General features: G+C 37.8%; 1 protein-coding gene across 1 annotated transcript; it reads right to left on the bottom strand.

Moving 5' to 3' along the window:
• Positions 1-1,420: 1,420 nt before the first annotated feature.
• IFIH1 (interferon induced with helicase C domain 1) lies at positions 1,421-26,117 on the bottom strand. Its single transcript, XM_062498138.1, has 16 exons — positions 25,668-26,117; positions 23,853-24,012; positions 21,902-22,075; positions 17,841-17,921; positions 14,306-14,526; positions 13,344-13,554; positions 10,095-10,312; positions 8,464-8,580; positions 7,890-8,013; positions 7,557-7,802; positions 5,511-5,767; positions 3,928-4,077; positions 3,108-3,269; positions 2,585-2,775; positions 1,706-1,799; positions 1,421-1,603 (listed from the first exon to the last, which is right to left on the bottom strand). The coding sequence occupies exons 1-16, from the start codon at positions 26,115-26,117 to the stop codon at positions 1,421-1,423; spliced, it is 3,039 nt and encodes a 1,012-aa protein (XP_062354122.1).
• Positions 26,118-27,544: the final 1,427 nt, after the last annotated feature.

Below are 27,544 nucleotides of genomic sequence, written 5' to 3'. Positions count from 1 at the left end.
ACTAGAAATTTGTTACCCTACACACCAGCAGGATTAATTTGAGGTTCATCATGCATTATGCTGAAGTGAGATTGTGCAAACACTCCTTAAACTTTGGTGACAATGTGGTAATCACGCTAGGAACTGGGAGTATAACAACAGCACCCAGGTGAACTACAAGAAGCCCAGGCACGTTTGAAATACAGGTCCATACCACAAGGGCAGAAATTCATCTGCATATGCTTTTGTTGCTTCAGTAAAGGGAAGTATCAAAGGCTCAGATTTCATAAAATCGACTCAGCATGGAAATTTATTTGATTGAAGCCACAGCAGCAATCTATGAAATGATGTAGTATTTTTACCAGTATTTTTTGCACTTATTAAAAAGTATTGAATAAACAAATTCAGATACTTGAAAATGCTACGTACAGGTACAACTCATTAACAAAGAAATCCAGAGGCAATCCAGATGATGAATGACATCTGGATGATTTCCCAAGAGGCTATTCTAATAATTAATTCAATTACTGTTGTAACAACAAAGAAACCCTCCTTCCACTTGCCAATATCCTCCTTTGCAAAGGAAGGGAGGGGGAGGAGTGGGGCAAGAAATCTGTCCATGACATAAATATGGAGAAACATTATGCAATTTCTACAGTCAGAATACCACCATCCTTTAAATTTCTAGGGTGAAGTTATGGTATTGTTATTGTCCAAATACTTCCAGTGGAAGAGAATTAACAGTATCACAGTTGGCAAAGGTTACTTATAGCAATTTATTGAAAAAAAATACATACCTCATTATGAAACTAACACACAGAGAGTCACTTTGGCAACGTGCATCTTGGACACTAAAATCATCAGTTTCAGGTTAAGGGCTTGATTTTTTTGAAATGCCCTCTAAGGGAAACTTAATTTTAGTCTGTCAAAGTGTATGAACTTTCAGCTATATTTATGAAGGGAAGAACTCAGTCATGAAAACACTGACGTAGCAACAGTGATTCAGAAATAATGGGTAATCTCTTCTTTACGTGGCTTCTCTTTTAAGATACTTTATCTTCAAAATGGTTACAGCATGAAGAAAATAATGACCATGGCATATCTTAAGGTCTCTTTTCAATGTTCTGGGGCTGACAAGAGGTCATCTAACACACTTCTGGCGGTGTTCTCACCCTGTAGTAAAAAGAAACAGGACTTTATTCCATGAATACCTATGACTGCAATGCATTTGCCACCTCTGCCCAGGAGTAAAAATCTGGGTGCAGACAGCAGCTGTGTGACTTTGTCCTCCTCCTTTCTTGTTTGACTTTTTGTCTTCAAGACAGCTTCCTTATGTCCAGGAGCTTTCACGGTGCTTATGATGCAGCATTCTCTATGGGACACAGGAGCTTCTGATCAACAGAGAGAAGTTGAAAAGGGCTTTTATTTTCATTCTAAGTCCTTAATCTTCATCACTTGAAGGACAATGAGCTGCATAATCAAAACTAGGAAATCTGATGGGCAGCTCTCCCCATTTCTTAAAAATTTGCTTTGTTGTTTTCTTGTCTGCAAACACAACCACAAAATTCCTAATCTTTAGACAAGGCAGGTCAAGACCTCGGTGAACCATCATATTTCCCCAAGCCTGCAAGTAGAAGGAAATTGCAGTTCAGATAAAATAAGACAAGATCATTAGACAGAAAAAAATACAGACAACAAGTAGAGTATGAAAATAAATGTTCCTCACTTGTCCACAGCCTTTGCAAATGATTTCCCCATTTGTCTGGTAATCAGCATGCTTATCTTGCAGTGTTTTATTTTCTCTTGTATGATAAAGACTTCTGGAAAACAGACAGCATCCATCAGAATCCATTGGTCATTGCATGCTACATACGGACATACCTAAACAGTGATGACGACTGCTGAAATCAGACATGAAACCTAAAAAGTCATAGACTCTCTGACTGTGACATTGAGGAGTTTGAGCAAAGGCAAGGTCACACTTCATGCTCCTAAGTAATGATGAAATACACATGGACCCCATGTCCCTCTTCATTTCATTTCAGGAGCTGCATCCTCCCTCACACATCTTGAAGTGGGAGCAGCAGGCTCTTGTTCTAATAACAGACAGATCTAGCTTGTTTTTACAGGTGCCACGGAACTGTCAAAGGAATAATAACTGAAAATTAAAGGTTTTCTTTTTATTCCTGTATTATTCCCAACATTAACTCTTAACAGAATCATTTGGTTCTGACTACCCAGACATGCAGAGCATGTGTACATTCTTGCATCATTTATTTGGAGAGTACTTGATCCTGAAGGTTATTATTAGCCTGTGCAGAGTGGAATACATACCATACTACATAGTAAGTGACCTAGTTAATAGCACCACAGAAGCTGCATCTTTTTTTTTTTAAGTCTTAATTCACCTTGAAATTAGGAATAAGAACAAACATTTTGTTAAAGCTCCTTAACTGTAAACTCCACAGAGACTAGGACCCAACAATATTGGAATAATCTATTTTTTTTCTCACAGGGCCTAGAGGGGTACAGGCCCTGTTACAGCCTTGATGAAAAGAAAATCTGTTTCTGCCTGAAAGAGATAAAGTAGTTCATAAACACTTACTGGAAATCTTTTTTCACACTGATATGATGCATGTCTTCAATAACTTGTATGTCTTCTCCAGAACATATTGGCTTGTAGCAATTTTTGCATAAAAATGTTATTAGTGAAGGATTTTTCTTGTATGTCTTGCACTGATCTCTCTTTGCCTTCATTTGTTTTTCCACTATACTTTGCAACTGGAAAGTCTGAATCTAGAAACAGATCAGTAAGAGCACTGTAACATTCTGCTGGAATGACAGTAATAGTTTTCTTTCTCAGTTATTTCACCGAGTTCACTGTCAACATGGCTTCTAGTCAATTTTCCTTTGCTTGTGTGTTTTCTCCTTACCAAGAGAAAACCAGACCTTTCTGAAGGACAAGAAAACAGATTATCAAACAAATATTGGCAAAAGAATTCAAAGCCATATGTAGTAACCAGCATTATTTTAAGTTTTTTTCCCTCTAAGTAGATTTCAAATAGAAAGTATTTCATATAATATAAATCAGCGTTCTTTAAAAGGAAAGTGCAGATTTGCAGGAATACCTTATTTAAATACTCTTCCTGTGGCATCTTCTGGACACGCTGAATAGCCTTATACATCATTTTCTCACGAAAAATATTAACATCTTCACGTTCGACAGCCCCTGAGCCACTTGAAGCCACAAGAGCATAGGTACTTTCATCAGATCGAGCTCTACCACGAGCCTACAATTTGCAAGGATTACAAAAATAAACACCACAATACTCCCTATTACATCACACAACATTTTTTTTCTAGTTTTGTAATGGAAGACATGCACAGTTTTCTCCTTTGAACTCAGACTGATAAAGTATCAGTGAATAACACGTACTGTTTCTGCAGTAGCATCCACAATACCTGTGAGAACTGCACAGGAGATTTGTGATTAGCCAAAACTATTATTTTGTCACCAAAATATAAGCATGCATTTAAATATTAAATATATAAATATCTGTGTTCACAAGTTAAGCGAAAGCACGTATCAAATTGGTAATAACCTCTCTTTAGCTGATGATGGTATATGATCTCCTTACACTGGTGGTACAAATGCCTCTTGTATCAACTGATCTGATGACCATATTCTTGTATCTCTTCTATTAAAAGAGCTTAATGTTTGTGTAGAAATTTAAACAGATACTACACCATTACAGAGGGAGGCAAATTTTATATTGCATACAGTCTGAGAATGGCAACTGGAAATGAACCTTGTTGCAAGAGCATTTTCTCTTTTAGCATTCAAGTATTTAAAAATTATTTCCAAACATCAGGTAGATGATTCACCATTTACCCATTGCAAAAAGAAAAGCACTATTAAGAGAAGTTATGTATGCAGAAAATTCATACCTGCACCATAGCAATTTCATTGGTGACGAGGCCATAGCGAATAATGGTGTTACACTCTTTGATGTCCAGGCCTTCCTCAGCCACAGTAGTAGCAATTAGTAAATTTATATTTCCATGTCGAAATTTATCAATAACTTCTCTTTGTTCATTCTGTAAATTAATATCATTAAATTAACTTTCAGTATTAGTTTCTGTTACCAGTTTCTTCTAATTAACGAGTTTCAGGAATTACAGTCCCATCGTTTCTGAGTGCTAAACATCAAGTGGCTTTAACAACTGCATTTAAGCATCTTGCAAAAGAAGGAGCTCCTATTGAATGTAACACACGTTCAGCACACCCTGTTTTGGGAGAGGAGGGAGCAGAAGCCAATCCTTTTATGGCAACTGATCTTGGAACTTCATAGCCTATGTCACAGGCACTAGGAAACCTGATAATATATAGTTATTATATTGTTTTCAAATTCTTTAAGTACTTATTCATAAAATGGGATTTCTATCACTTTGGTAATTTCCAATTAAAATATAGACTTCCAGCTCTAGTTCTAAAGCACTTAAAATTCCCCATAATAAATGTAGACCATAACTCTGGTGATCTGTGTAGCATCAAAAAGATCAACAATGATACACTTAAAAAAGAAAATACCTAAATCACAGACTTCTGAATCAACAGAGTGTTTGTCACCAGCTTGAGTAGAGGAACAGAAACTTGCTATTTACTTTTTTCAATTTCAAAATGCAAAAGCTATTTTGTTTGTGAAATGTGCCACAGAAATTAAATTCCAAGTCTGAAAGAACTCAAGAAACTTTAGGAGAGAATTTTTTGAGAGAACTTTTTTCCTTGAAACTCAGTGAAGCATAGGAAAACGTGCTGCCCAGCAGCAAAACACATCATTTGTGCTCAAATGCTGATATGGGGAGTAAAGAGCAGAACAGAGGAGACACGAAGTACTTTGATTTGAGAATGCTTTAATTGCAAGTATAAATCACCAGAGATATGTGGTGTATTAAATCAATGTAATGGTACAAGACGGACACAACTGTGTGATCAATTGTGATATTTTTGGCATGAATTTTGGCAAGTTTTCTTCCAGTGGTTATGCGTCAGCATGAAGCATGCATATAAATTGGTGTAATTTGATTTAAGCAATGATATTACAAAAAGACAGGCATAATCAACTCTGTAGTTTTATTTTTCAATTCAGCAGCTAAAATATAACATGAATTGCTGTTGTCATGATAAGTATAAACTCATTTAACAATTGCAGTTTTGCTCTTTCCATTTTGTTTATTTTTGCTTCCCATGCCTTGCTACAACTTGGGTCCCTTTTGACTATACACTACTCCAGGCAATGGATGCTGGCTACTCCTATTGCCACAGAATCCAAAACTAAAAAAAAGCTTGTTACTTGTGGAAATAAAATTATTCCAACATTATTATTCACGTATCTTTATGAAGATAAATTGCTGGCAGGTATGAAACCAGAACTCTGTGCTCTGAACTTCAGTTCACTGGCCTAGTACTAAAACAAGCTGTTTTACAAAATCATGTACAAGAGGTAATGTTGACATGCATGGTTCTGTACCTGAGTCATGGGCTTAATTTCACTCTTATGTCCAGAGCCAATAAGATAATGGGCCCTAATTCCCACTTCTTCAAATTTTGGGTTGTCCTTAATCCACTGGAATAGAGCAAAGGCACTTAGACGAGTCTTTGTGAAAATGATTCCTCGAGGTTCCTCAGTCTTTGTGAACTCCTCCATTAAAGTATTTCTCAACTTTATTAGCTTCTCATTTTCATTTTCTGGCTTTCCAGTCAACTCTTTCAGCTGTTTCTTTTTTGCTTTAAAAACAACAGATGCAAATTAAGACTATGCAACCATGTAAAATAACAGTTTGAAACAAAATAAACCCCAAAACCCACAAAGCAAAGAGCAACATTCTATACAGTTCTCTCAGCTTGGCTAATTCACATTCAGTTTGAAGAGCTGTGGCATACCAGTTATTTTTGAAGTGAGTTTATAGTCACTAAAAACACTCCAATCAATCAAAATCAATCACCATTATTGTACTGTTTGCCTATACTTCATGGTGAGAATAAGCCAAAGGAAAAAAACCTGCCTATACACACAAAGTTGATACAGAGTCAAATGCACTGTAATAAAGAGCTAACATCACAGCTTGCAATATTTACAAAACTATTTTAAAATCATGGAAAAAAGTCTTACAATGAGAAACAGATTAATATTCACAGCCTAGGAGCTGGTAATATTTTTACAAATTTAGACAAAAATTGTCCTTGGGACATGAATTAAAGTAGGAATCTGCACTAGAAACATGCAGTACAGTAGACACCAGCATGGGCATGTTGTTATTGATACTGCAGGTGCTAAACATTTCAGTGTACTCAGTGAACTGTCACATGAATTACTCTCTTCAACTGGCTCTATTGACCATAAGAAGGGAGGATTCCTCATGTGTTTTAAATTTTTAAAACACTTCCAATATTTAAAAACCTATGTCATTATCAGATGATTATGCAAACACAAGCACACCTCGAGGCAGGGACTTTGTGTGTTAGTTCACTGCAATGTCGTGACCCTGTGCACACTACTGCAGTGTACCTAACCCAAGGCAATCACACTCAGCATACCACAAACTGCTACTCCACCTAGACAGTGGCTTTATGACTAGTCTTATGCATATTTTAAAATGCAATCAAACTTAGAAACACATACAAAAAGTAGATAAAGGTAATGAACTCCCAGAATTTTCTACCTTAGCTGCACCTACACTAAGGGGTCCAGGGGGTTTATCACCCAAAGATGAATTCTGCTCTTAAAGCTGAGAAATTTTAGATGTTCTTCTATTACGTCTAGAACTTTCAGTGGTAAAATCCTAACAAAATGGAATTATTTTCCATTGACAGGTGGTTTTTTTTGGACTTCATTTACCTGCAGAAATAAAAGCAGCCAGAAATCATACAAATGAAACAAAGTTTCATTTTTAGTTGGTTTAAATTTTCAGTTCTCAGCAACAACTCTCCACTGAAAATTTAAGTAAGGGGGAATGGACATGTATTAAGAGTCATTAAAACCATGCTGACATTATCTAATCTATAGTTGTTTTTTCTATTTCCTGAATTTCTCAATGATAGTGAGAAAAATTTGTAGTTCATTGCATACATGAAGCTGGGTCACACTCTGAAGTATAACCTTTATTTGTTTACACCACCCAAGAGCCATGGGTGACTGGAGCAAACTTGTCTAGCTCTTTCTCATTGCAAAGGCAGTAAAGGAAAAAAACTGAGCAAAAAGATTCTTGAATGAATCCTAGTTCCAAGGTTGCTGATCTGAAAAAAAAAAAAACAACTAACTTTGGTCTTTGCAGTTTGATCTTTTGTTTAACTCTCTAACTAAATGTTCTTTACCTGAAACTAACTCAGTCAGCACTCTCCTTTCTTAGTATATATACAAACAAACTTTGGCAGAAAGGGTTGGTTAAGAGCTCATAATTCCATTACTTTTGTATTCCATTTGCTCAACCTTTTGCCCCCCAAGAATGTCTACTGTATTACATATTTTATGTATCTGTTTTCAAATACTGAATATCAGAATGTATTTCAAACTCACCATGAAATAAATCTATTAGAAATTCATCTGTTTCATCCTGTTTTGACACTGCTGGTTCATCATCATCATCATCATCATCATCATCATCGTTCCTTACTGTCTTCTTACTCTTCTCCTCTTTATAAAAGTTATTTAGGTGATTGTAGGCATCCACCATTCGGATGGTGTCATTTATCTGCAGAGCATCATTGTATTTCTTCAAGTGCTCTGCACAGACACGTTCCCTGCGTTTTTCTTCTCTTGCAGCTAGAAGGGAACAAAAATACAAAAAGAAGTCTTAGTATAGAACGACCCAAAGAAATCCAAAGCTGGGTATATTTGCCATGCAGTTACCTCTTCTCTCTTCTCTGATCACCCACTGTTCATATGTCTGAGTTCCAAACTCAGACTTTGGATACAGCTGGCAATAGTTTTGTATTTCTGTCATGATCTCAATAATTTTCTCTTTAAATGGATCCTAGAAATAAATTGATCAGGTAAAATAAGTAAGCACCTTCTGTCAACAAAAAACATTGACCGAGTAATTTTTAAAAATTTAAACCTTAAATTATTAACTGTGTTTAGTATAATGGATTTACACAGTTCAGAATATTACAAAAATTACACTGTGAAATAGCCCTTTTTGAAAAAAAATGGAACATTATATCATCACTTCAATACAAATATTTCAGCTTTAGAAGGCTTTTTGACCAGATAACTCAAAACATAACTAACATAAATTAAAATTTAGTTCTATTTGACTTTACTGATAGTTTTTGAAACAGAAAAGCAACAATATTCAAATCAGCACTCTGGATCATCAAAAGTCTATAGAAAAAATGCATTTGGCAAAAAGTTTTTGACACCGTACAAGACATTTTTAAAGGGCAATATAACTTTTAATACTTGCTTTTTTGAAAAAACATACCCTTTTTTTGTCATCTGCAATCACAGTCTTCTTAGATGGTTCCTTCACCTGATTCTTTAGCTGGGAGGCATGCTCTTCAACAGTCATAATTCTACATGCATCAAGATTGGCACATATCTGGGAAAAAACAAAATGTTATTTCTTCAATATTGAATGAGCTATTTCACATGAAAACTGAATTAATGCAACAGAGATTCTTATTTAGATATTGAGGTTCATATAACTTGACTTTCTTCCTACAAAAATTGGATAAAGGCAGTAGGAGCACAATAAAGTCCAAGTCTTTGAAAAACATTTGAGATAAACTGCCCAAGTTACTTTTCAGGCCAGAAGTGATCCTTGCCTTCAGGAAAAAAAACTGCTGATCAGGGTGAGAACCAAGTATTTTGAGAAGGAAAATACAGCGTCAGTACTTTGAATGAGTAAATTCTGGAGCACAAAATTAATAAAAATAATGGTGAAATAGAAAAAGAGAAAATAAATATAAGGGATTAACTATAAAAGAGCTGTTATGAGAGTAGAAAACCATTTGAGACAATATTTCCTGGAACAGGAAGATATAGAGACAATTTCTGTGCTAAGTGCACAACTCAACTGGACTTTACTGCTTTTGACCTCTTCCAAGGAAAAATATGTACATGTCATAAAGTAATAAGGGAAACCATAACATAATTCTGAGCAGAGAAAACAGTAAAGTAAGACTGCCAGGTGATCTTTTCAATGTCTTCAGTGGTAGCTGTATACTTATTTCATCTTGTGTATTCAGATTACAGATTCAGATTAATCTTCACATACAAACCCCAGAATCGTATCATTAGGAATTCAGAGCTGATGAGAAGAAATTTTCTGCTTCTTCAATTGCCAGCAAGTTTCTGTGTCAAAATTCTTTGCAATTCTGTCTACTTCAATACAGCATAAAACATTCTTGCAGGACTCACTTATTCAAGATCACATTCTGTTCTGGTGCAATTTATTAGTCAGTAATTTTCACTGCAGTACTGGGCTAAATTCTACTTTTCTATTACAAATGCAAAACCATTTAATTTCAAGTAAAATATAGTTTCTTTGAGAAAAGAATTTAACAGACTATCTTCAGTCAGGTATTCATGCAACGTCAATGAGTAACTAACTAATAAAACAAAACACATTTGTATGCTACCTGTATCTCACAAGTGGTTTCTGCTTCAAGTATTCAACATTGTCTCCCTTTTTCTTGGACTCACAAAAATTCTCAGCTCAGTCACTCTAGAAATATGGATACAAAATACGTTGTGTCTCTAATATTCAGATGCATGTTAAATTATAAACTATCAATGGAACAGTAAGACTTCTAGTAACCATAAAATTGTACTACATTGTGGATTTCTTGCCTCTGATCTTGCGATTTTTTTTCAAGTGAGGCAATCATTTAACTTCCCTTTTCAGTAACCCTACTCCTCCTGTAAAGTAACCTTTAGATGTACATGGATTTCCATTATTTTTTAGAGGGCCAATTTAATGGTTATGAGCTGAATTTCCATGTACACAAGAAAAAATCAGATTGTCTATTTGGAGCCTAAAACTGATTTCAAAAGTTTTACTTGAACAAGACAGCATCACTTTGATGGTTTGTAAGTGTTAGGGCTATTTACTTTCAGAATATGCTCTTCAGCTTTTGAGTAGGATGTTGCACCTCCTACACCAGGTGAGGCTGTAAGTCCCAGAATCTGAGGCTGTGGGATCAGTGGTTTGTTTTCTTTTGCCAGCTTCCTGTTCTTCATCTTCTCTTTTAAGTAACGTCGCATTATATTGTTGTAGACGCCTTCCTTTTGAGTGTGATGACACTCATCGATAATGATGAGGGAAAAATCTGGGGAAAAAAAAAAAGACTCCTAAAGTGAATAATTTAATTTCAAATGCAGAATTTGAGTGACTACATCCTATAACAGGTAAGGATGGTGTTGAAAAGAACCCATCAGTTTGTCTGAGAACTAATGTACTAGGAAATTGAAGTGTTGGAGGAAGGCGTGGATGGATGCTGAATATATTTAATGGACTTTGGAACCTTTGCTACAGTCCTTATGTGCCAAGTAATTTTACATTTCTTGTAATGGAAAAAAAGACTTCCTATTTATGCAAAAACAATCTGATGATACAAAGAATTCCAGAGAAATATTTTTCTTATCTTACCAATGGTAAGAATATATCATAGTTGAATGCAATACTATCTTTTATATCCGTAACTGTGTCTGACAAACTACATACTGTTTGCTTTTGAAAAGATACATAACATGTTAGAAGCCTTTCAGATATTCTTGAAAGGCTTGTGGTCAGAATACACTTTCATTTTGTAGCAACACAGAGATTTCCTCCCTATTAGTGCTCATCTAAAAGATTTATATTACTTTATGGATGTGTTACTGGAAAGAGCAAACAGATTAGTGGGAGCACTACCACTCATCTCTCTTTTGTAGCAGAGGAAACTGATGGAAATCCAGACAGCCATTGTGTGCTTTTTGGTCACAGTATATTTACACGTAAGCAATATACTATGCAGCAAGGAAAATTAAAATTACTTTTTGTTTCAAATTTCTCAAAAAATACAGGAAACGTATCTTTAAAGTATCTGCACATGCAGCCAGTGACAAAAACTTCAAGGTTCTGAGCTGAAAGATTCATGAACATTTTTCTGTTTCTCTAACAGCAAAACTGCTTTATGGAGCTCCCAGTCCTGTAGCTAGCCAGTAATTCTCCAGTTCAGTATTTTTTCCAACAATCTGAGGAAAGTTTGTGGATATGGCTATCAAGATCACTGAAATGATCAGGGTTAAACTCTTAACAAGTTTTTTTTTTTTTTTTAATGTGGACAACTTCCATGATCTTGTTTACACACTGATGCGTGAACATACTGATGTGCTCAAATTGTTGCATCATTACAAGTCAGTTTTCAACAACTGGCAGCAGAAGCTGGAAATTAACACAACTAAATCAGTCTCGGCTGGTATTGAAGAACCTAAAGAAAGACAGAGACTAAACAAGGGAAGTTATATTTAAAGGCTACACCAAACACTCCTGCTATGAAAGTAAGACAGTGCTCCATGTCACTGGGGAAAACTGACTGCCTTCACAGTGGTTCAAGAAGCCAGTTTGGACAGGAGTGATGTAGTTCAAAAACTAAATTCTTATTTATTTCCAAAATTTCTACATATTACAAGATTTCAGAAGCAGTGTTGGCAGTTTTTCAGTTATTCTGCGAATGTGAACTTACTCCCTTTGATTTTGACCATCATCTTCATCATGCATATTCCTACAGCTACTTGTATAGAAACCAACCTATCAGAAGAGATGTGTTTCTTCTACTAAGGAAGCAATACACAGCTTTTACAAAGTCCATACAGTGACTTCAGCCCTTGGTAAAGAGAGTAAACATTTGGTAAAATGCAATTAAGAGAGTCCCTTCCATTTCACTGAGGCTGGAATTCCATGTTATGTGTAATGCAGACCTCTGTGGAAACAGACGAAAAATGTATGCACAGAAATCTGAAAAAAAACTTGTAACTAATTAGGATGATTTATAAAGGCTGCGAGTTAACCAAGTTAAAGCCATAGAAATGGAGCTGGCTGTGTTCACGCTTGCTTGGCTTTGGTCCAGCTGAACTTACTAGCACAGGTGTAATAGCATGGAAAAAAAACGAGGTGCAGGGCTGCCTGGGTTCTGGAAAAAAATGTAGATCCTTATGAAGGAAGTGTGAAACCCATTCAACCCACTTCATTACACAATCTGGTTGGGACTCAGCCCAATTCTGAACAGGCCAGCAGTTCCAGTAGAAATGTTCAGATGCCTCCATACAGCATTCCAAAATTATTCAGATGTAGGAAAGTTTATTAACTTAGATGCAGTGGAGAGGAAGTAAGCATAAGAAAATTGCTGGTACTCTGCCTAAGCTAATAACAAGGCATTCTGAAGGAGGGAATGCAATTCTGAGGTACCCAAGTGGCTCTACAGGAGTTAGTTTGGATCAAGCAGCAGCCCAGTCAGCACTAGGCACTGACAAACATAGGCCAACCCCTCAGGTTTCTCTGCTGTCTCTGTGACACCCAGACCCATAATACTTTTATATCAGGGCCATTGTTTTGAATATCACAGCTCCCCCCTATATCCTGCACCACCTGAGAAGGAGCTGACTGCAGGAGAAGTTAACATCTCACAGAGGAAGGTCACTGCAGCCCAGGCCCTGCAGCTGACATCATGCACTGTTCTATTTGTACCTCACTGACAGATAATGCCATGTCCTTCCTGATGTCTCAGAGATACCTGCCACTTTAGCATTATGGGAGAACATTCTTGCCTTCTTTATCTTTTGCTTTTTGCAACTTCCTTCATCTGTAGGAACCCCTTATATCTGCTGTGCTTAGGAAGACACAGTTATAAGCCATCATATCACTGAATATTAGCAAAATGACAAGAGTTTAAAGAATGTAACTTTTACAACAGATTGGTTCTTATCTTGTCTTCCATTTTATTTCTCAAACTACCAAGTGCATTTGAGTTTTGATAGTCTTTTTTTTCATCCTGTATATGACTTCCATGCGATATGACTCCATGCTCTAACAAGCTTGGAAAGTGGAACCAGTACAAATGCACTTGCACAAAGTTGTGCTTAAGAATTTATTTAGATAAAATAGGAAGCATAACAAATATTTAGCACAAATTAACTATAGAGTCTAATTTTGGCCTGCATGCTTATTAATTAAGATCTGATTTTAACTAGAGTTTGCATTTATAAAACAAGTTAATTGAAAAAAACCCTTCTGAATGTGGCACATTTTTACTCTGCAATTTTCCACAATAGAGACATACTTTTATACCCTCTATAAAGATTCCAGAATAAAAAACTTGCCTGATAAGTGGATACTTTCTTCCTCGTCCTTGGATGCATTTAACAGTGAATTCTCCAGGATCTGTGCTGTACTGATTATGACATCATTTCTTCTGACAACTTCAGGAAATGAGATTTTCAGCTGAGAATCACCACTTAAACCAGTAACCCGATACCAACGCTTCAGGAATGGACTAAACTCTCTTTGTAAATGCTGTTCTACCAATGGAACCTGAACAAAAGTTTTCAAAGAATTAAAAACATATTAAAGACAGGATTGAAAATACATACCTGTTTGCCACAAATGTTTTTAGGTGAACAAAAGAAAATTAAGCAGCAAAAATCCCCAAACCAATTTCTCCCCTGCAACTTCTCCTATGAAACCTTTTTGACCTAAGGACTTTGGCTTAACTGAGTCTTTGAAAGAATGAAAAAGCCATGCATTCTCTTACTATTTAACTGAGCTTATAATGTGCTTACACATTTATTCTTATAAGAGGATATGGACATTGTTTACAATTTCAATAAAATTCTTAATAAAATTTCTGTATTTTAATATTACAATAAAAGATTATATGTGTTAAATTTAACTCCAAAAACTACAGCAATTATCAGAAAATATGACAAAACATTCTTTAACTACTGTGAGACTCATTAGGTGGCCTTCATTAACAAATTGGAACACAGAATGTGAAAAATATTTCTTATTTTTTACAATTCCTTACAAAATGAAATTGTACTTTTCCCAATAACATGATTATTACAGCACATCTAAATTTGGACTTGCACTGGGGTACACGAGCATAATTTGTGCTTGCACCAGGCTGATGGTGCAACAGAGATGACCACTCTAGATCTGTATGTCTTTAAACACAGCACACTTGGAGAAGCTGAGAATCGTGTTTATATCCATTTTACAGTGTCTTTATTAAGAATGTATGATGTTCGAAAAATAATATTCTTTAAAGAATGCACCAACTTACCTTATTAACAAGTACTATGACTTTTCCAGGCTCTGATGCTCTTTTCTTCTTATCCAAGTGATCTTTGGTAATGTAAACAGCCACTCTGGTTTTACCACTGCCCGTAGGGAGACATATTATAATATTGTCCCCATTCAGTGCTGGCTTTGCAACTTCCATCTGGTAATCTCTCAGGGTAAGATCTGGCTCAGGTGAGGCCTTCCTCTCCTCTTCATCTTCATCTAAGTGTACAACAAAATATGTTTCAAACAGGAGGAACAGAATAAGTATCAGAGGAGGAAAAAGTGTCAAAGGGAAAAATATTTATTATTTACTATCAGAAGCATCTTCAGAATAAATAGAAACAGCACACTAGCATAGGCAATGTTGCTATGAGGACCTGTGCAACTCTGGATCAGAACTGCTTCCATCCAGCCACCACTCAAGGCAAGTGGAATAAGTCACAGTACAGCTTCACCCATCTATGTTGGAATGACTGCTGTTAGGTATAAATTCAAATGATACAGTTCAGTAGCACTGGGACCAACAAAGGTTGTGTTTGGAGCTGCAGTATTTATAACCTAGCCAAGCTTCTATGATGTTCTCCTTCATCAATACGGGAATTTATTTGGTTACAAGGGAAATACCTTTTTAAATACTTCCCAGAGAATGAAAAATGTAGCCACAGAAAGAAAAAAAGATATGGAACACTTAAAAATGGTCAAGGGAGTTATAAAGACCAAACAGATAAGAAAATTCAATTGCCCATACAAGATGGAGTTAACTGCAGAATGTATCACACCTACTCATGGTAGGTTACGCTGCTTCTTAGCCTGACTCACACATAATGCAAATTAGATGTTCATTAATGAGCCATATACATTTGCCACCTATGGCCAAAGCCTTCCACCTCTCATTGGAAATGCAATGGCAGTGCTTAGATCTATGGCTCACAGAAGAAACAATGTTCTAAATGTAAAAGTGGAAAAAAAAATACTGTTGAATTATTTTGAGCAGTAAGAAAAGCATATCAAGTCTCTTGAGTTTACAAATATTTAGGGAGTCAAAACTTATTTATAAATATCTTAATATCAGAAGGATTTATCTAAATTGAGTTTTCATGGTTTTTTTTCCTACAAATAAGTTTAGATCACTCTTTAGTGATCTACTAGACTAAAAATGAGGTGAGAAAAACCCTAATTTTCTTTCCTGATTATATCATTCAATGCAGAATCATGATGATTTTATTATCACTGATACATTACACACAAAATAAGTGTATTTTTCTAGTATTCCTGATTCCATTAAATAAAATTAAACTAACAAAAAGTAATGAAGCTTGATAAAACACTGCTGATGGAAACATCTGAATGCCATTCTAAAGTGTTTTTTGCTTGTTTTGCCTTTTATTGTGAGTGCAGTGCTACCTGGACACAGGGACATTTGCACCAGAGAGTACTTGCTGTCACTTATCTGACTCCTACTACTCTCTTTTGAGGAAGAACGCTGTTTGCTTTCTGGTTGGCTAAATTCAATAGCTCAATCATATTGAAACTAGCACTTTATCACCCATCTGTTTGGTTAAATTTCAGTTTTTAACATCCTCAATTAACAGTCCAGGCCTGCAAAATATTTAACTTAGCTCTCTCTGAGCTTCTTCAGCCCTTGTTTAGATAAAGGCTAATACAGAGATCTTTTCACAGATTAAAGAATTAAATAAATAAATTCATCATGCTCAGTATAACATTAGGGAAGTTGTCTTGCCTTCATACAAGACCCACGTGAATTGCTGCTCTGGGCTAAAAGGAACGTGATAATTATTCTATTGTCCTAACTACACAAATTTATAAAATGTGGAATGAACTTTGCACATAAAAACGCAGCTGAATCCACATGATTGTCTGCATTAAAATCAGTATCATATCTGTGTCAAAAGCCTTACTGCAAAAAAAGTTCTAATTATAAAATACTTTAATAGTGCATTTGCATCTTAGCATTTTTTCTCATTATTGCTCTCACTGAGTTTACTAGACATTACTAAAAAGCATGGATGCTTTTAAAAACTTTTAAACTAGTTGTTTTTAAAAGCCACAAGTATACAGAACGTACAGCAAGTAAACACTGTGAAAAAAATCTGTTCTCCATTCTTCACAAAACTGTAGTGTTTTGGGTTTTTCTTTTCTGGATTACAGGACACAGCAAATGCCCAATTTGCTTAGTGAGAGATACTTCAGGAATCTTGAAGGATGAGGCCATACATACATAGGTGCTGCCAAATGCCAGGAGCCTGGCTCAGCCTGACCAACTGATACAGTGTCCCTGCCTGACCACAGAACAGACAAGTTCCCAAGCCCAGACATTTCATGTGACAGAGTGAGTCAAAAAATACAATGTCACTGATGAGTGTCCACAGTTGATAAAGTGCAAAGTAAGTTCTTTGGAGTTAGCAATACACAGACTAAAAGCTGTAGTGTAGCAATTTAGATCTGAGTTATCCTGAATTTTCTGTTTACTTGTAAAAGATGTGGATTTTAATATTTTAAAAGCTTGAAACTGTTTGAAAAGTATTTATAATAAACTTTGCAGGCATAGGGTATAAAATATTTACAGTGACCTTACTGACATAGTACTGGGTTTATTAGGCCCAGCTGTCTTAAAAGGTGCCCAGAGTTTTCCTAACCCTTGTACAAGACATAGTCCCAGCACAAATTTTATAAAGGCTAGATTCCAAAAAGTAGTTCTTGAATTCTGTATAGGAAAACAGGCTGATCACTGTGATGGACAGCCCCCAGTTTGCTCTGCCTGAAGCTAGGAAAAAAAAACCACAAAAAGACAAAAAACCCCACTGGGATGTGTTTTGCAACAGCAGTGTTTAGTTTGGCTCAGACTTCATACATAGCAAGATAATACCTGTCTGCTAAGTATTATTTAAGCACAGTCCAATATCCAGTTTAAAACTCTATTTAGAACATGCACATGTGTTTAAATGTGAGATTCTCAAAAGTCTTCAGATAGCAACCCCCATGGCTTTTACAAGTAAGGTTACTGAAGTACTTGGGTCATTATTCTTCATTATTGCTCTGCAGGTACCCAGGAGATGCTTCTGCTCACCTTTCACTGCCTCTAAAACATTCCTATTCCCTCTCACCCTATGCAGGGGTCAGGCACAATCTAACTCCTCTCTGAGAGCAAAAGAAACATGTCTGTGTGGCAGCATTATGGATGTATGTCCAGGTGACTATGCTGGATGACTTCTGGTCTCTTCAGCCTATGTGATTTTATCATTCTGCCTCACTGACCAGTTTGTACAATGATGATGTTTAGAGACCTGTTCAGATGATCTCAGTAAATTAGGTCTTTTAGGTCCAGACCAATAAAAATGGCATCTGTTTTCTGTTTTACAACAAACTAAGAGTATGTCTGGCATCTAAATACAGCAAACTAGAGTTTACAGTGAAAGAAAGCCCTCCACTGAGTTTTCTTTCAGCCCACTCACAGAGTACTTCCCCCAGAACTTACTTTGCAATTACTAAGTAACAACAGAAGGGAAACATACCCGAATCACTGGTTGTGTAACTCTGTCCCAGGTTTTCATTTAAGTTACTGACACTTCCATCTCCTATGGAGACACCTGACTCTAAATGAAAAACACAAAGAAACGTAGCATAATATATTTGCTGTACAAATAAGAATGGCAAATGAATAGTTTGCTCTCCGCCTAAGTTGTTAAAGCAGGTTAAATGAATGTCAGGTGGGGATGGCTGAGATCTAATTTTTTCTGTATTTGGTAACGATAAAAAAAATGAACAATATAATTCATATTCTTTAGGAAGAAAATATGGAGTGGAAGATTAATATCCAAAGCACGGCAGAGGTAAGGCACTGCGGGTCATGATTTATTGCTAAAAAGCAAGGGTTCCAGACACGATCACCTGCATAATCAATCCCCTTTAGTCCTATTTTACTGCCTCTTTCCAGAAATATGAAAAGCCCAAAAAAAGAAAAAAAAAAAGTTGCTGTGGCAAACTGAACATTCTCTTACTCCCTGCAAGCCATCATGAGAGCTACATCTGTAGTAGAATACAAACAAAACCAGAACTGTGGTTTTTTTTTTTTTGTTAAGTTTCTCCATGTAACATGAAAAGCGCAAACCGAGTGCATGCAAGCAGAGATGAGTCAGTGAAACGTGCGGAGCAGAAGTCCCGACCCTGGCCCTGACCCCGAACCGGACCCGAACCGGACCCGGCCCCGCGGGCGCTCGGCGGCTCCGCTGCGATCCGAGATCCCCGAGCTCCGCTCGCCCTCTGCTGAGCCCTCCACGCCTTACACGCGCTCATCTTGGGCCGCCAGCACCATTCAGAAAGCTGGATTTCCCCAAACTCACTCCTTTGAGTATCTAAGCAGATACCCAGCTCTTCCGGGCAAATCTGCGAACAGCATCACCCTGCGCTATCGGCTCACCGACAGCGCTCCGCAAGCGAGCCAAAGCCTGCAAATGCAACCAGAGTTATAGTGTGGACCCATGTTCTGCTTAATCAGCTAGTGAATTGTGTTTCCAGCAAGCTCTTTCCAGTGAATATCCTGTTCTGGTCCACACACGTATTTTTCACAACTTACCGCCCCTCCCCCCCCCCCCCCCCCCCAAAAAAAAATTCTTCAAAAAGCAAAATAGATTACATGAATGAGAATTTAGCACTGAATGGAAGTTACAGCGTCCTAGAAAGGAATGGCTGAAATATACACTATGAAGTCTGGGTGACTGAGGTGGAAATTGAACCTAGCCTGCATTCAGTAAAGTTATGAAGCTATCTTAGCTACCACTAGGAATTTCTACTAGCTACCACTAGTTTTTCTAAGAAATGAATGCACAAGAAAGGCACAAGAAAGAAGAAAACCTCACCAGTTACAAGGCATGTTCAAAGACCTGTGACAAACTAATTAGTGAGCATTAGTGAGAACTCCCAGCTATAAAGATGACACTGCTCTCTTGCTTTCACTTTCTAGGAATCCAGATAAAATAGGAAAGGGAGGATAAAATTAAAATTCTGTGTATCTATTGCATATGGTCTCCCATCTAAAATGACCTTCAGAAAGTCATGAGAATATGAATCCATCAAGTGTTTTGTACACAATTATTTGAATTACAATGTGCAGCACGCATTACACAACAATCTCTCAATGGAAAACATCAGTGGTGAAGTGCAATGCAAAATACACATCTTCCAAATGAAAGGTAAATAGAATAAAGATCTCCATTTTCAACTGTGGTTACTTACTTGAATTATTTTAAAAGAAAATAAATTTTAATAAAAACCAAATCAGTAAGCATTTCCAAAATAATGAAGATAAAAGACTTAAAAGAGTTTTTACTACTTTTGCTAATCTTCCCTTAGAGTCCTGCTTGCACATTGTAATGCTGAATATTTCACATGAAGATTTTCAGTCACTTTACACTAAGTAGAGAGACAATGGAACGCAATGAAAAGCAAGCCTTGAACAAGAGAGTTGCTATTATTTAAATTGTTGTTTATATAGGTAACTGCAGCATCTTAATCCAAATGTTGACCTTGTGAACTTACTTTCTTTTGTGTAATTTTATGCAATTTTGTGTGTATGAAGTTTCTTACCTGTGTTTCTGCATGCTCAATTTTTCTCTAGTTATCTCTCAGGCTAAGTATCTGTTTCTACTTTTTTTATGACCTTACTGCTCTCATACCTTCTGACTGTCTCTGCTTCATCTACCTAAATAAAAGGGTCAGAGGAGGCCTCAGATACAATGCAAATGGCAGTGATTTCAAGTGGCTTGACTAGATTCTTTCTTCTAGAAATATGTCCTTCTCAAGACATAAAGGAATGGTGAGAGTGTACTGCGAAACTGACAACACCTGACAGCATCAAATTGACAAATGACAGCACAAAATCAAATGACAGTACAACCTAGGTGGGTTCCCAACTCACTCGGAAGTAGAATCTGGGTTCCATTTGTGTTTTAATCTGCCTGGTCTAAAATGACAGTCTTATGAAATCACAAGAAAGGATGGAAATAGGAATTGAAAAGAGACCCGAGTGCTGTTAAGTCTGAGTGTACAAGTGCACAGGTATCCAAGGTTACTGCACTTGAGGATGGCTGAACGTGAGGCAGTTCCTCTGCAGAAATCTCCAAGCAGCACTGCCTCCTGGCAGCCCTCGTTACCCTGCATCTACACTGCTGCCTTGGTTTATCTCAGAACTGCCTTTACAGCGAATCTGTCAATTGTCCCCACTTACACCACTTTGGTTCACATCACAGAGATGGTTTAGATCAGAAGAAATAAAACTGTCAGCTAAACCCAAATGAGATTTGTTCTAACTACTTGCAGGCACACGGTCCACATGAGACTGAAGTCAATATGAACCAAACTGATAGAACCCATGTACTCTTAGGCATTTCACTGCACAGATTGATCAACTGCCCAATCTGCTAATATCCTATTAATTCTCTATTTCTCTCTTATTTACTCTATTAATTTCTGTTCTGTGCTGAGACCATAGTTTTTTTAGTTACAGTTAGCTTGTGACACATAGTTAATAATGGCTAGATGTAATTTTCTGTTTTTAATCCTCAACCTGACAAGTAGAAGATCAGGCTAACAGCAATGAAAACCTACCCTTAGTAGGCTCGGTAAGAGCCTTAGCTTTGTCCAGAAAGAATAATCCATTCAGTTATCATTAAATATTTGGCACCTCTTCTTTATACTGCCAAATTATGTTCTAACCCATGAAAAAACAAGTTGATAATTTTGCAGTAGTTAATAATTCACTACTTACTACAAAGCACTGTGGTATCCTGTTAATATCATGCTACATGAGAAATAGGCTACTACTGTTGCACATTGAAAGGCTGCAGTTTTTCAGAGTAATTAAAAAAAAAATTAATGTTTGATAAAAAGAGAGCAGCCTTACCTGTCTTACTCCTTTGGCTGAGTAACCTCACTAGTTTAATTTCAGGCAGGATTTACCTTAGCTGTAACTATTGTTTGAGCTCCATCTGAACTTGGAACACACACAGTTCCTGAATCATGCAGTCTATGCTTGAATCTCTGGTTCGCAGCTGTGTTTGGGCATTGTTGCTTGTAATTGCTGTTGCTTATAATCAACTTCCAAGGCATGTTTGTAAGAGTGGATCTATATGAACAACAGGCCACAACAATTTTGAAGCATTTTTACTAAAAATGTACTTCTGAGTATGTATGTGACATGGGAAAGGTTGTTTGATATTCTGTAAGTAAAAAAACCCCTTAAAATAAACAGAAAAATTACGTGTTGGACAGCACTAAAGGACTTTTCAAAACAAAAAATGTTTTTCAATATAGGGTTTCCAGCCTTCTAGAAAGAAGTACTTAATTCAGCTGCAGTTTCAGTGGTATAAAAACATTCCTCTTATCTTAAACTTTGTCAACACTGTTTACAATGTTAACCCGATTTTGTCATTGGATAGTATAACACTACTATGGATGGGTGTGAAATAAAGTATTAATCTAGTAATATTAATCTTTCTATCAAAAATATTAAATATATTTGAAAACTTCTAATTTATTCACACAGGTACCAGATCAAAATACCAGTTAGTGGACAAACCTGATGCCACAGAATTCTTTTCTATGGATGTTTCCAACACACTGTTCTCACTGCTGAAACTATCATCCACATTTTTTTCCTGTTTCAAATTCTCCTCTATGATGTATCCTGGTTGGCTTGTAACTTCTGTTTCTTCATTTGTAGTCTTCTCCATCCCGTTTTGTTTATCCTCTGCTCCCAAGAAACACAGAGAAATTCTAAGTCAGTTTTATAAAACATTTCATTTATTTTAGTGTGGAGCACAGAAAACACAGAACTAACCTGTATTCATCATGCACATAACAGTATAACATATGGTCTTGACTCAGATGTTACAGTTTGGAATTTTGACCTTAATATAAATATTGATTAAGAATTTACTCATTTACAATTAGAAACTAAACTTAAAGAGGTTAATAGATTTATTTTTATGAAGTTCTCAATTTCTGTGCGTAGGTGTTTGCTAATAACAACATATTTTACTGTAACAAATCACAGGGGGTCAAGCTGCAATGATAAAATGTAGCATCAGTGTTCTTAGTCCACAGTACCCAATGAAGCTGTTTCCTCTCTGTGACCTGATGTCAGGGCATGCTCCAGCAGCCACACACTTTACAGATCTACACACTTACAGGACTGTGTACATGGAAAATTACTTATCCTCTGGTAAGAGCAACACCAGTCATGCTTTATGCATTAGCCTGTACAGTTTGTCTTGCAGCCTGCACTACCCAAGATTACAAAGAAATTGTGGAATAAATGAATTCATTTAGTAGTCCATCAACAACTGAATTAAACTTCAGTTTTACCCTACATGGTCTGCACTGTACTAAAAAGTCAGAAATGCAAAATGTGAAAAGAATTGAAAATGAAAATATGAAAAGAATATTAACAATTTGCGTAATTGTTACTTTGTTCACCTTACTAATGGCAAAGTAGTGAAGACAAGAATTTAAGCCTCACACAGCTGCAACACAGAAGGAAAACTAGGATCACAATAGCTGCTGAGCTATTCCCAGCATCTGAGTTTGACTCAGAATGGTCTTCTGAGGCTCTGACTTGGTTGGTCTTGTCCTGAAGACTGCAACACTCACCCATCCTTGAGCTGCATCCTCAAACAACACAGCTGCCTGTCCGTGTCTGGCAGAACCATCTGATTCCTGCCCAAAGCTGGAAGAGACACTCTTGTGTCCCTTTTACCTCAATCTTAATGCTCTGACCCATATACAGCAACTAAAAGCACAGAGACAGTTCTGGTGAGTTCCTCAAGTGAGCATGCTGAAGCTGCTAAATGGGAAATCTGCTAAAATAGTTCAGTCTCTAAAATGTTATAAAACATACAGGGAGTAAAAATAAGGGATAAATTATTTGCTTTCTTTTTTACACTTTAGAATAGATGGGAGCACTGGAATAACTTTACAGTATTATAAGCATTATACAGGAATGAAATGGAGCAGCCACTTCACTAGTTTATTGTATTATTTTTAGTAAATTTTATAATGTTTTGAGACTTATGACTGTCTTAAACTATGCAAAATACTTTAAAATGCCAAAAATATTAGTAAACTGTTCTGTAAAGGGAACACTTGTATTGAAGAAGACACTCAGGTAAAGTCTGTTTTGCTCATTCAAATTAATCTTAAAAGTATGTTTTATGAATGAATATTAACTGAAAATCAATGGGTTTTAAAGGTAAGATTCAGTTTAATTGTAACTAAATCCATACTGCTGTAATTCTCATATCGCTTAATAAGGATTTTTAATATTTAAAAAGCTATCAATGAAGTTGTTACTTAACTTGATTTTGAAATCCCTGGACAATCAAAAACATTAGTCACAGTGTCACAATAAAGCAATATGGTGGGAATCCTGCATTACTTCTTAAGTAACAGCACAAAAAAAGAAGAAAACAAAAGAAGAAGAAAAAAAGATATTTAAAATCCACACATTAGTACCAGTGAAATAAGAGTATTACCTCCTGTACTTCCAATTAAATCATCTGCAAGGTCTTCATGTTGGGTTTCACGGAGAGCAACCAAGAAAGAAGAGAACCAATCTTTCTTCTGGACTATTCTGCTCAGTAGCTCCCTTGCACCATCTCTGTTCCCACGATTGTCAGTAACAGTCTGGATCTGGCAAAATTAAAATAAAACAGAAACAACCCTCACACAGACTTTGAAAATGGTCTGTAAGAATAGTACAGGTGCAAAAGCATTTCCCTGTCACCATTAAATCACATTTAAAAAAATAAAGATTTAAAGTGGACCTGCCACTTATCAGAAAAGAATTATTGCAATTTTGTCCAACCTAATGTTCATCCCATATGGTTTTGGGTAGGGTATATAAAACCTATGAGATCTGGAATTTAATTGGAGAGACTGGTAGTACTGGACAATGTTTACAACAGTAACCACTATAAAATAATTATTAGTACTGTGGAATAATAATTGCTGTTCTGACTGGTTTAGTGAATAGGTAGCCTTGATTAAGGAGAAATGGTGTCACACAGTTTACCAAAGCTCAGATTTAACCTGTAACATGACCTCATACATAAAATGGAACATTTCCCTTCTTAAACTTTGGCTTCATCATCTCAACTCCTACTTAAAAATACAATATCTAAGCCTCTAGAAAGTGGCTATTGACCTCAAAGAAGCAGTGTCCCAAAGCTGTCACAAGCAGAACTTGACATGTGATCATATGAGGAACAAAACCACGACCCCAAGAGCAAAGCAGCCTGAGCCAGATGTTCACTCTCAAGGGCCATTTTCTCAAGTCTCAAGATTCACCCATTCTGATACGCAAGGAAATGGGCAGGCATAGCAGTGGGAACACCTGACTGAGATTCATGACTAAAACGAAGTGTGTGGTAAGTGGGAGGCATCAGGAAAGCCTAAACTCCACTGGAGTTTAAACTAGCAGGATTGTGAAGGGAATTAAATGGTTTGATGGAAATACCAGCAGCAAAAATGTGACCTAGGGGAACACGAGGACCCATTACCAGGGAATGGAGGCAGTAGCTTCCTAAAAGGCCTCGGCCTCTGCCTGTTGCGTTACCACACTTGGCTCCCTAATCATTAGGGTGCGGCTGATCATTGCTGCCACCTGATGGTCACAAGACAAAACTATGTATCTTACAGCCATTCAACTGAGATGGAGCATAAAACCACCTCAAAAGTGGATGCAAAGGTTCAGAGTGCAAATGTGATTTAGTTCCACCCTTAGTTTACCAGTTTTCCCCTTATTGCTATGGCAATTATTATTTCAATTTGTTCTAACACTGTTCCAGGATATCAATTTTGTTTTACTTTCAAGTAGGTTTCACATTCCAGGCGAGTCATTCTTAACCAAGTGGAAAAAACACTGGGAAATGTTTTCATCAAAGGTTACCATTTCCTCGTTCCTGTCCAACCGTATTTCTGCTCGCCTCACTGTCTAGTGTGATAGTCCTTAGTGAACCTATAGCAAAAAAAAAGCAACTCAAGTATTCTTTAGGACTTTACAGACCATCACTACTTGCCGGTGTGGTTCAAGGGCCAGAAGACAATGATCTTCTGAGCCTAAGGTCTGTGGCAAAATCATAAGTAAAGTCTGACATACTTCTTCCACTTAGACACTGTCTTTGTCCAACCCTCTGCCCCCAGCATTTTTTCCTTGCCGGGCTCTTAACTGGCATCCTACCCGCTGGCGCACTGTCAACAGTCTTCATCGGCTTACCTGGACCCATCACCTCTTCCCCCCCGAGCCTGGGAACTCCCCTTTCATTTTTGCATGCGCCCATACTCACCCGATCCACGTCCTCGTCCCGGAAGATTCCCATCTCCAGGCACTTCTCGGCCACCTGCACGGCGCGCATCCTGTCCACCAGCGCGCCGTGCAGCAGCTGCACCAGCTGCACGCACAGGTCGTGCTCGGCCTCCTCTGCCGGCGAGGGCAGCTGGCTCAGGCTGGGGTTGGCGTAGCAGGCGGCCAGGCTGCAGCCGCCGTGCTCCAGCGCCTGCAGGAACTCTCGGACCCAGCCGCAGCCGCGGGGCCCCCGCTCCACGGCCCGCAGCAGCTCCTCCGCTCCCGCCGCCGCTCCCCGCTGCAGGGCGGCCGCTCGCACCCTGTCCCTGTCCTCCGCGCTCAGCGAGGGCATCCGGTCCAGCACGGGCTGCACCTGGATGAACTGCTTCAGCCGCTCCCTGAAGCAGGAGATCATGTAGAGGAACCGCTCGTCCCGGGTGCCCTCTGCCATGGCGGTACCCCCCGAGGTCCGGCCCGCTCGGCCCAGCACCGCCACCGCTTTCGCTTTCGCTCGGGAGGGCGGTGCGCGAGGGCCGGGCCGGCGGTCCGCGCCTGGCACCGCTCAGCGCTGGAAACGAAACCTTCGGCAGCAACCGTGAGCCGGAAATCCCAATTATAAACGAAATCACTTCTTTCACTTTCCAGCTCAAGAGCTTCCCGGGCTGCTCGCAGTGTATCTGAGTTCTGGGCGCTGGCTGCAATGAGGCGCTTGGTTGGTGTCTGAGGCTGTTGAGAGCCTCTCCCTTGAAATGAGGTTTCACCCATACCGTGCATGTCACTGAGCTTCAGAAGCGGCCCTGGTTCCCATTGCAGGGGTTTGGGGAACCTAGTGTGATTCTGAGGCAAGGCAAAATGATAAACAGAGAGTGTCTGGATTGTTCTGCTCAGTTTTGGTCTGGGACAGTTCAAGAGACTGAAAAATTGGAGAATTTAGAGGCCAACAGGACTGGGGAGCCTGGCACATGTTTGAAAGAACAACATTTATAAAGCCTGGAGAAAAGAAGGGTCAGGGGAGATCCAACCACAGTGGCATCCAGATGTTAGATAAATTACTTGCTGATAAAGTTGCCTTACTAAGGTCTAGGGCCTGGCATGTTTCAATGATCTCAGACCTTGGGGGGTGTTAACAAAGCCTGGGAACAAGGATGTATCACTGACAGCAGACACAAAGGACACAGAATATATGGGCCTCAAGTACATTTAGCAGAACTCCCAAGGTAAGGAAGAAGCTAATGACAGCTCAGAAGTTGTGCTGAGATCAGCTCTGACTGGGTAGAAGGTAATTCTGGAAGGGGGAGATTGTGACTACTGCTTCACTGACCATCGATCCAGGAAACCACTGACTCAGAAGAGAAAAGCTGGGCATGTGGACTAATCAGCATAAAAAGCAAGGGAATAATTTAACCAATAGAAGAAAGAATACTAATTAATATGAAAAACTATGTAACTTGTAGCCAATGAGTATTAATGCCTTTGTCAGCTAACATGTAGAAAAATGCTGATAGTCATGGTGCTGGCTTTGTGAATTTGCCACCAAGCACATCTTTCTGTGCAAGGCAGAACTGCAAATAAATCAAATACCTTGATTCTGTGTGTAGGTCAGCCTCTTGCAAACTGGGTGAAAGAACCTATTTTGGGATACCAACAGTTCTTCAGCTCCTAAAAATTGGATGATTCTTCACTGGGGTACATGGGACAAAGGGGAATTGGAATATGTTTCTTTAGAGGAAATTATGTCCAGGTATAAGATGAAAATATCCAGTCAAGAAACAATTAGATGTTGGAATATATCGCTCAGAGAAGTAGCAGAAATTTCTTCAATAGAAATATTCAATACTTGGCTTGATTGTGTTGTTGATTTGACGTCTTGCTTTTAAA

The sequence above is a fragment of the Cinclus cinclus genome, chromosome 9, assembly GCF_963662255.1.
Source record: "Cinclus cinclus chromosome 9, bCinCin1.1, whole genome shotgun sequence".
Taxonomy (NCBI): domain Eukaryota; kingdom Metazoa; phylum Chordata; class Aves; order Passeriformes; family Cinclidae; genus Cinclus; species Cinclus cinclus.
This window is presented reverse-complemented; position numbering and strand designations above follow the sequence as displayed.